The sequence below is a fragment of the Protobothrops mucrosquamatus genome, unplaced genomic scaffold (assembly GCF_001527695.2).
Source record: "Protobothrops mucrosquamatus isolate PMUCROS unplaced genomic scaffold, P.Mucros_1.0 scaffold1415, whole genome shotgun sequence".
NCBI lineage: Eukaryota > Metazoa > Chordata > Lepidosauria > Squamata > Viperidae > Protobothrops > Protobothrops mucrosquamatus.
The window spans coordinates 193212-204010 of NW_015387600.1; the positions used below are offsets into that span (position 1 = coordinate 193212).

General features: G+C 42.8%; 1 protein-coding gene across 1 annotated transcript; it reads left to right on the plus strand.

The window, feature by feature from the left end:
• The first annotated feature begins 7846 nt into the window (after positions 1 to 7846).
• CHST2 (carbohydrate sulfotransferase 2) lies at positions 7847 to 9705 on the plus strand. The gene has a single exon (XM_015821877.1). It carries the CDS (start codon positions 7960 to 7962, stop codon positions 9280 to 9282), a length of 1323 nt encoding a protein of 440 aa, XP_015677363.1. The 5' UTR covers positions 7847 to 7959; the 3' UTR covers positions 9283 to 9705.
• The last annotated feature ends 1094 nt before the right edge of the window (positions 9706 to 10799 follow it).

Sequence of the window (10799 nt, forward strand, 5' to 3'; positions counted from 1 at the left end):
GTGCTGAAGTGTAGTGGTTTGGAGAGACTCAGGTTCGAATCCACCTTCTGAAATGGAAGCTATGGGTAGCTTTGGGTTACTTACTCTCTTTCAGCTGAACCTCTCAGGGTTGTTGCTGTGGGAAAAATGTGAAAGAGGCTGTTCTGTAAGCTGCCTTGACACATTGGTGATCTATAAATGTAATAAACAAATAGTTAAGTAAAAAATAATGTATAATTTTTACATGGAAAAATAACTCCTGCTGCCTGTTTTCCTTTATTTGCTTATATTTATTAAACTTTAATTAAAATACTAACTTGCACCCAACACAAATCCAAATGAAGCAATAAGGGAGTGGAGGTAAATAAACAGAAGGATTACTAGGCTTTGTGATAACACTTTTAACAAAGCATAGGCAATTTGTGGGTTCATCAATAAAAGTACTGATTCCAGTTTGTGGGAAGGAATAGTTCATTGTTGTCTGCACTAGACAGGTCCACCCTGAGTACCACATCCCATGCTTTTAATAAAAATATAAATAAATCAGAACACAAATAGGAAAAGTGAGAATGAAATGAAATGAAATTATTGCAAGATATGGCTAGAGACTGACATTTCTGGCATGTCATGTACTGGAGCAAAGGAGACTGAGGGAGACATGTGCTATAATGAAAATGAAGACCTATTTTATTTGTCCCAGAATGCAGGACACTGAATAATAAACAAGGTACAGAAAGGCAGAAAAAAAGTTCTAATTGTAAGAGCAATTTGACATTGAGACCAGTTTCAAGATAGGTGGTGTGACCCCTTTTGCTGAATATATTGGGGGTGGTTTAATATGGATTGCTACAATGACTGTGGATTGGACTTGATAGTCCACTTGATGGTCCACTCCTAAGCATGCTAGGGATCCTGGCAACAAAAAAAAGAAAGAAATGGAATCATCCACAGTCTTTTTGTCTTAGTTCTGATATGGTCTGCTTACTGATTACTGAGGTTGGTTTTCACACTGGAGCCTCTGTCTCAAATTCAGTCTCCCTTTGAGGCAGGCTGAAGCCAGGTCAGGGTAAGCAAGCAGGAAAACAGTGTATTTCAGTGAAAAGCACTACAGAGTTCCTTTATGGCTATGGTCAAATTCATATGAAGGAGGAGTTTGAGGTAGAGAAATTGGCAAACCTGCCAGGCTCCAGTTGACCTACAGAAGTAATGACCTTGGCTATTTGGCCATGGGGGCTTTGGTTCACTAATCTCAAGAACAGAAGTAAAGTGCATTAATGGAGGTGTGAAGAAGTACCCTATTTCTGTACTCCAGTATAGAGGTCAATACAACACATCCAAAGAATTTAATGATTCTGAGAGTTTTGAGCATATAAGAATTAGCCAGATTAGAAGAATCTTCAGCTTGATTCTGTATGAACCAGAGAAGATCATGCTTTCATGATCATGCTTTTTAGGATCAATAATTTAAGTTCACCAAATAGCACTAAAAAGTCTCATGATTGAAATTATGGAGGCTTACCACCAGCAGATACACTGGACTGAATGTCCAGCTGTACGATTTTGTAAAATGCAGCTTCTTATACTTTACAGAGATGAATCTGAATGAAGTCACAACAGGCGGCACCCTGGCTGATCAGGAAGAATAAGCTGAGTGAAGCTTGATCGGGAATTTTTACTTTTTACTGAAATAAGATTTATGGAGATCAAATTTGGGATCAAATTCATTGAGCATTTTCACATAATAAATTTCTATTGATAAAGACCAACTTGAAACATGTGTCTTCCTTTGCCCTTCTCTTCTTCTTCTGACAGGTAAAGTAAAGATATATTGCAAGGACCTCAGAGAAAAGCTTACCTTTCAATATATACATATCTGAGAATAATTCTATGAATCTAATAGAATGCTGAGTGTACATGTATAGTATTTTTGGCAGGTTAGTCCTCTGAGATGAACTTAGCCTTCAGTGTTGCTTTAGAGAAATGTTCCTCTTTCCATTTAATGCCTTACCCCCACTTACTTGATTATGAAATTTCAAGAATAAATTTCATTTTAAAGGAAAAGGATAAATATCACAAGGAAAACCCAAAAATCATATGTTAAGGACCGCTCTTGGTCTTTAAGTGATATGCTAAATGTTGTATTCCAAAGAGAAATCAGAGTTAAAATAACAACAACAAAAACCCTGGGGCCAGAACAAAAATATACATTTAATATAAATTCAATGAAAATCTAATTCAGTGATCCCCCCCCCCAATTGCAGCTCAGCATCAATATTTTGAGAGTGTCTGGAGACTGAAACCTGTGGTCCTGTGATCTCAGGTTCTTGTGGGTCAACCAACTAAAGAAGATATTAAATGGAAAGTCCATCACAGAAAGAGAAGTGAAGAGTTTAAAAACTGTTTCTACAAAGAACAAATAGTGTGTTACTAAAAATTTATAAGCCATGGCTTAACATGATAAAGAAATTCAACCAATGTTTTAAAAAAAGTATTTCGAAACAAATATGCCAGCTTCCCATCACATATATAAAATTATAACATTGATTACATAACCTGTAAATTTAGATATGCCTGTATAAAACCAAAGAAATGCAATAAAGGTAGTTCTCGATTTATGACTACAATTTACCCCAAAATTTCTGTTGTTAAGCAAGACAGTTATTTAGTGAATTTTGCCCCATTTTACCACCTTTCTTGACACAGTTTTTAAGCGAATCATTGCAGTTGTTAAGTTAATAATAGGGCTGTTAATTGAATCTGGTTTTTGCTTGTCAGAAGGTTGCAAAAGGTGATCACATGACTCTGGGACACTGTATTCGTCATAAATATGAGCCAGTTGCCAAGCAGCCAAATTTTGATCATATGATCATGGGGATGCTGCAACAGCCATGTGTGTGAAAAACAGTCATAAGTCATGGTTTTCAATGCCGCTGTAACTTTGAATGGCCACTAAATGAATAGTTGTAAGTCAAGAATAACCTGAATTACAATATGGAACTTTATTTTCTTTGCTTTTTTATTACTTTCATTGCTTGATATAGAATATTTTTGATTTTTTTAAAATGCACTTGTTAAATTTTGAACATTGTTGTACAAAAATATTTCCCTATACCAACAGAGCCAAGAATTTTTCATCCCACAGTTTTCGGATGCCAAGGGTTTTTAGTCCATGAAAATAAATGCCATGACAAACTGGCTTGTGTTGAAGCTCTTACAAAACTCTTTGATGTTCCTGTGGCCACAGACATGCAAATCAACCTAAAGCACTTTATACTCAGAAGTAAATCCTATTAAGTCAATGAAGCATATTCCCTAATAAGTTTTAGATCCTATTATAGCTAGGATCTAATGATATATAATATGGCCTATTTATCAAAAGAATCTTCAAAATACTACAAAAATCAGTATTGTTTAACCAATTCATTCACAAAGTGATTCTACAATTGTAAAAAGCGTCAATAATATGCAAGTATAATAAAGAACACAAATTTACACAAATGTGCATATTTTACTATGAATGAAAGAAAATATGAAAGAAATTTGTATATCATCTTTCTCAAGGCTCAGCTTCATGTCCCTCTAATTATGGCATACAGATATCTTAATATAACGTCATGAAATCGTCTCTGTCTCATCTCAAGTCTACAGTAGAGGCTATCTAAATTTCTATTTAGAAATTCCAATCTTAAAAGTAGTGTGTTCCTTCTTCTCCCAATGCAATTTTGGCCTTAGACCAGTGGTTCTCAACCTTTTTAATGCCGCGACCCCCAACCGGTCGTAAGTCGAGGACTAAACCGGTCATAAGTCGAGGACTAAACTGGTCGTACGTCGAGGACTACCCAACCGGTCGTAAGTCGAGGACTTTCCCTGCCCGGGAGCGCCGCGCATGCGTGGTTCCACCCCCTGCGCCGGCCGAGGCATAGCTGGCAAGCGGCAGAGACGGAGCAGGCCGACCACCAGCTGGCCCAGCCCAAGGGAGGTAAGGCACCCGCCGGAAAAGGGGAAAAAAATGGCGGACAGCCTTGTTTGGCGACCCCCGTGAAATGGTCGATTGACCCCAAATGGGGTCGCGACCCATAGGTTGAGAACCGCTGCCTTAGACCCAATCTGAAGTTTCCCAGTGATGTGGTTATTGGCAGAGTTGAGAGTTGAATATGCTTAGCTCCTGGGTGTGTGTGAGACAGCTGCCTGCTTTTTTCCTTTCGAAAAAGGATTGGATCTGTATTTTGCAAAAAGAACAAGAGTTATCCTGAGCAATCACCATTTCTACACTACATCGCAGGTCACTTAAGTGGGAAAAAACTAGGCTCCACCAGTTATGTTGCTAGGCCACTTGCAGAATACCTTCCTGCCTGCAACCTGTTGGACGGGCAACTTGACAAGCCTACCATTCTAAGCACCCAGCTTAACTCACCTCAGCCCAGCCCACCTCACCTCATTTCATATTAAGGAGAATGATCAATGTGCTCTTTGTTGCCAGCAGGTGATCTTAGCACTTTTGCAGTAAAATTGTAAGGACAAGCACCCCTTATTATTCAAGCAGAATAGGACTCAGCCCTGGGAGCTAGCTGCTAGCTCAAGGACTAGAAGACAAGAAGTCTAGGAAGAAACCTCAGATTTCAGGTGTGATGGACTTCAACTCCCATAATTTTGTAGCCACATTAAGAGAGATGAAGTCCAATACCTTGGGAAAGAAAACATTTATAGAATACTAATTTGAATAGCTCTTGCAATGTTCCTGATTTATAAGGGCACCATTACCATTGAAAAGGAGGACTTACCTTTTTTATTATACTGTTTTCTAAATAAAAATCCTCAAAGCTTTCATTTTTTTTTATCAAAGGGGAAAAATATACACAGAAAAACAGCAATGCTGAGGGATGGTGGAGAGTCAGTTATTTCATTCAGCTAACCCTATTTAGAACTGATCAACTCAAAGAACTGCATCTCTTAACATGACCATCAGGGCCAAATATGACCTTCATATTTGACTCTCACAACCTTTTAAGAAAATGTTTAATAGCGGTACAGGGGCTCTAAATTTGTTTGATAAAAAGGGGCTTTTTTCCTTATCTTTTTCTATGCATCTATCAGTTGCCTATATCAAAGTACTGTAAGATTGTGACAGCTTCCGATTGCTCACAGAATCATAGATGGGGGGGAGGGATATGGGTGAAGAAAAAGGTTAAATATATTCCTTCCACGTTGATTTTGCAGAACAATTCCATACAATCTACACACAAGATAACTTCCCCTGCACTAATGGGCCCTGATTTTATAAAAAGTGTTTAGAATCATACAGGAAGTTAGCCTTATGTAAGAAAAAGTGAAACATTCAAACATTAGAATAAAGGAATAAGATTCTGTTCCTTGGACAGCATATAAACATAGTAGAGCTTTTTAAAGATTGAAATGTCTGACCTCTGGAGATAAAATCCATAATTGGACTGTCCCTCTGGCTGCCTATTTTGTGGTCATGGAATCTCAAAAAAGATGGAACTGGGGAATATGTTGCATCCAGCGCCCCCCCCCTCTTTTTTTGCCCTATCTTACATATAACAAATACTTTTTTAGTTAACTTTTGCAATGGGAGGATTTTCTTTCAGACAAAAAGAACGAGGAAGAGCAATCTTTGCCTTTACTGATCTGTTTCCATGGGGTGCTTGGAATAATCAGAGCACTTGATTGTCAGAATAAAGGCCCCTTTATTCTGTAAAAAGTCAAGTCTCCTCTGTCAAGTTCAAATCCTGGTGAATTGATAGACATGGCCACGCAATTTTCTCAGCAACAATATAAATTTGTTTTGCCATTGCTTTCTTTTCTGACATTTCTAAGCCCAGTATAGCCTATAATCCTGGGAATCCCTAGTGATCTCCTATGATTAAGGACTAGAATGTTGGAATGCAGGTTCTAATCCACCCTCAACAATGGAAAGTATCAGTCTCTCTCTCTCTCTCTCTCTCTCTCTCTCTCTCTCTCTCTCACACACACACACACACACACACACACACACACAGAGGTATTGCAGTGTGGTTGTTGTGGGGATAACATGAGAGATTATCATCAAGCTGACTTGAGCTGGAAAAAGGGTTCCTAAACTTCATAAATTGAGCATAATAAACAGCAGGGGGAAGGACAAGGGCAAGAATTGCCCTGAAAACCACTACAGACATGCCAAAGATTCATCATTTGAACCAGATCAGTAGCTTTATTCAGGACATTAGAATAAGGCAACACAGTGCAGTATTTTGTGTTTCTCACACACTTTCATTTCCTAGGTCTATTTATTGAGAGAATATCTTTAGAATTCGCAGTCATAAGCATCCAGGGATGCTCCTAGCAGTGCTGCTTGATGTTTTAGGCTCTCTTTCCGTGAAGGGCACAATAGCTTTCGCTCTTATCACGATTATTCCACGGCTGTCGTGTGGCGAAGTTAACGTTTTGCGTGGGCGGCAGCAGCAGCGGCAGCACCAAAAGGACAGCACCGAACTTTCAAAGACGGCGTGATCTCGGGCCTCGGTTTCTATTGGAACGGGCTGGAAATCCGGGCGTCTAACGTGGGGGAGCCATCCCTCGGCCAGAAGAGCCAAGATTTCTTTCTGGCGACCACGAAGGGCTTCCCTCTAAACCTCGGCTGGCAAGATGGGCTGCCCAGCTGCAGCTGGCAAAAACTTTCTGCATCTCTCAACGGAAGTGGGGGCGGTGGACGGCCGGGAGAGTAGCGAAGCCGCCCCAAAGACGCTTCTGGGGGGGGGGCAGAGGGCCCCGAGGCGAGGTGGGGCGGGCGGGCAGCCAGTGGAGTCAAGCTGCTCTTGCTAGCCAGCCGACCAGCCAACCGGCCTTCCGCCGCAGTAGCCCGGTGTGAAGACCAGCGCAGTGCTGGGTTTTTTGTTTTTGGTGGGAGAGATGGGGGGAGCTGAGAGTCGCGGAGTGGCAGGCGGCGCGTCCAATGGGAAGGCATCAGGACGACCACGGGGGCCGAACGAGGGCCGGTGGCGTGGAAGCTGCAGCTCCCCAGCCATTCAATAGAGGGGGACGCGAGCCTGACGAGAGGACGCCGCCGCCGCCGTTACTACTTAAAGACTACCGCTGCCGCCGCCGCCGCCGCCGCCGCTTTTTGGCTCCGACCGCGTCGACCTCCCTGCAGCTTTGGGATTTCGGGGGCCGGGCGAGAAGTGGCTCTCTTCCAAAGTCTCGATGGACTTGCGATGGAGCGTCGTCGTCTGAGCGCTGCAGCCGCCGCCGCCGCTGGTGCAGAGAGGCCGGCTTCTGCTCCTCTTCTCTTCCTGCAGGATCCGGGGCTCGGCGGACGTCGGCCAGCAGCCGCGATGGGCAGTCGACACCTCGGAGGAGGGCTATTCAACGACTCTTTCGCGTCGCCTTAGCGGCGGCGCTTCTCACGCCGCCTCGGCCACTAACTCGCTCAGCATCCCCAGACCGCTCACCCATGCGGCGGGGGAAGGCGAGCTTGGCCGCTGCGTGGAAGAGTTGATGGTCCCGCGCTTCCCCGCAATGCACTTACTCAGGAATCGGGGGCTCCGCCACCTCTGAAAGTTTGCTCCCTCCCTCGACTCTGCGTCGGGACCCCGCCGGCCGCTTGGCTGCTGAGCGGAAACTCTCCGGCTGCGTGGAAGGACGGAGGAGGAACGGCCGAGTCGTCTCCTGGGATGATGGTGTATTAACTGGGGGCAGGGGAGTTCCCTTCGGCGGGCTTCCGCTGGATCTGTGCTTTTCTAGGGAAACCTCGGAAAGCGATGGGAGGTAGGAAGGACGGGAAGTTCTCCTGACGGGCGACGCGCAGGCGAGTGAGTGGCAGCAGGAAGGCGGGCCTCCAGGGAAGACGGCGGGATGCCTTCCTTGCTGGGTGGGAAGTGCTGGGACATCCGGACTCATCTCTACCGATTCGCTGTTGGAAGCCTTTGCCTGTGATATGCCCCAGTTGGCAGGGCTGGTGTCCAGTCCTGTCTCCAGCTTAGCAACATGAAAGTGTTCCGTAGGAAGACTCTGGTGCTCTGCTTGGGCTATGTGCTGCTGCTGCTGCTTACGATGCTCAACTTGCTGGACTACAAGTGGCACAAGGGGCCACAGCAGTGTAGTGGCCCCTCACCTGCCCGGCGCGTATCCTATCCGCAGCAGCTGCCGTATTATGCCTCTCAGTCCAGGTCAGACACACGGGCTCTCTACGGGCCTCCTGTGCCCTTGGCCCGCAAGCGGCAGCTCGTCTATGTTTTCACCACTTGGCGTTCAGGTTCCTCCTTCTTTGGGGAGCTCTTCAACCAGAACCCAGAGGTCTTCTTCCTTTATGAGCCTGTATGGCACGTGTGGCAGAAGTTGTACCCAGGAGATGCTGTTTCCCTGCAAGGTGCAGCTCGGGATATGTTGAGTTCCCTCTACCGCTGTGATCTCTCTGTCTTCCAGCTCTACAGCACTGCAGGGGCAGGAAAAAATCTCACCACCTTGGGCATCTTTGGTGCATCCACCAACAAGGTAATCTGCTCCTCACCCCTCTGCCCAGCTTACCACAAGCAAACTGTGGGCATGGTGGATGACAAGCTGTGTAAGAAGTGCCCACCGCAACAGCTCAGTCTTTTGCAGGATGAATGCCTCAGGTACCACACTTTAGTCATCAAAGGTGTGCGGATCTTTGACATTGCAGTTTTAGCGCCACTCATCCAAGACCCTTTCCTGGGTCTCAAAGTTATCCACCTGGTCAGGGACCCTCGGGCTGTGGCTAGTTCCAGGATCAAATCCCGCCATGGGCTCATCCGCGAGAGCTTACAGGTGGTGAGAAGCAGGGACCCTCGTATCCATCGAATACCATTCCTGGATGCAGGCCACAAGCTGAACAAGAAGGAAGGGGGAGGTGGTTCAGACTACCATGCCTTAGGAGCTATGGAAGTCATCTGCAGCAGCATGACAAAGACTTTGCAAATGGCTTTGCACCCACCTGATTGGCTGAAGGGGAATTATATGGCTGTCCGGTATGAGGACCTGGTTGTGGACCCCATCAAGACTTTGCGACAGATCTATGGGTTTGTCAATTTAGTGGTGAGCCCAGAGATGGAAAAGTTTGCTCTCAATATGACAAGTGGACCTGGATACTCTTCCAAACCTTTTGTGGTCTCTGCCAGGAATGCTAGCCAGGCAGTTAATGCCTGGAGGACCGCACTGAGCTTTCATCAGATTAAGCAAGTGGAAGAGTTTTGCCACCAGTCTATGTCTATCCTAGGCTATGAGAAAGCCAGTAGCCCAGAAGAAGTAAAGGACCTTAGCAAAACATTGCTTAGGAAGCCGAGATTGTGAAAAGGATGTGTGCCTTTCGACACATAAGGACATACAGAGAGAGCCATCTACAACCTTTCACTTACAACGAGAGGGAGAATGCAAAATACAGCTTTTTCTTAAAAGATATATTGGTTATTTTACTTCTCCAGAGACTACTGAGAATTACACATATTCACATTTTTGCATTGCTCTGCTGATATAATATTTGTAAGACTTTATTTTTGCCCTCCAGAAGTTCAAGGCACATGATTCAGTACATATCAGAATCTTTATATAGTTGTTGTGATAGTAATCATGAGAGCTTTGCACATTTGTGGTGAGGGTTGGGTGGCATCTGAGGTAAGGGACTAATCAGTAAAACAAGATTCAAAGAACTGATCTTTTTGTATAAATGTTTAAATGTAATGAAGAACTCAATAAAAGTTGCTCATTTTACAGTGACTTGATTGTATATGTATATATGCATATATTGATGATGCTTATGATGAAAGTCCTTTAGAGAGTTTGCTGATTGTCAGAAAAAAAACTTTTTTACTTTCTTAAAAAGCAGATAAATGGATTCTTGTTTTTACTGTCGGTATAAAAAAGATAAAAAAATTGATAAACAGCATGCCAAAATATCTATCGATAGAAATAGTTTCCCATTCAAAAAGATCTAGGTTGAAAAACATTACTTAAAACAATTTTACATGTCCTTATGCCACATTGCCACAAAAAAGATTGTAAATTAAATTGCACTTTAAAGGACAAACAGTTTATTGTGGCATAAAGTTTTCATCAGATTCCTGAATTGTTAACCTTTACTAAATTGTTAAAACTTTACATCTGTAAATTGGGAAGTCAAGAGGAAATAATATGGTGAATATGTTACTTAACAGTGCTATTTACTTAAGTAATAGTGATCATTCCCAAAAGGATAACATAAGGCAGTTTTGTTTTAATCAGCTGATTTTGTTTTTAAGTTTGAGAGCTACTGCACAAACTATGCAATTATATATATATTTAAAATATATTATGAATATAAATAAATGGAAACAGCCATACATTTATCTCTGACAAAAGAATTTTTAGAGAAATATAAAAAGGAAGCACAGTGTCATGCATTAAGTCAGATAATAATACCAACACAGTGCAACGAAACAATGTTTCCTTCCTTGTGATTAAAAAAAAAACCTTAGTTTTCGGAAAGATTTTAGAACTATGCTTTATCACTGGACTTTTAGCATATGGCATTCTCATGATATTTGATAAATTGTTTAATGTTTTATTGTTTGCTGTAGAAGCCTAGGCTTGGGAAACTCTGTGTGTGTGTGTGTGTGTGTGTGTGTTTGTTTAAGCCAAGATTAAGGTGCTATGTCACTATTCACCCAAGCTATATTTCATTTTAAACAAAATAATTTGTTCTGGCTGCAGTTCTGGACTTTAAATGGATCTTGCTGGTTTTCTTTCTAAATCTAGGAGAGAATGAATTAACAGGTTTTTTTTAAAGGCATTGCTTGTGGCCTATAGAAACTGCTTTAAAACCACACAGCAAA

What these genes read in the sequence shown, in the direction of transcription:
- CHST2 (XM_015821877.1), top strand. Translation starts at nt 7,960, where the DNA reads ATGAAAGTGTTCCGTAGGAAGACTCTGGTGCTCTGCTTGGGCTATGTG.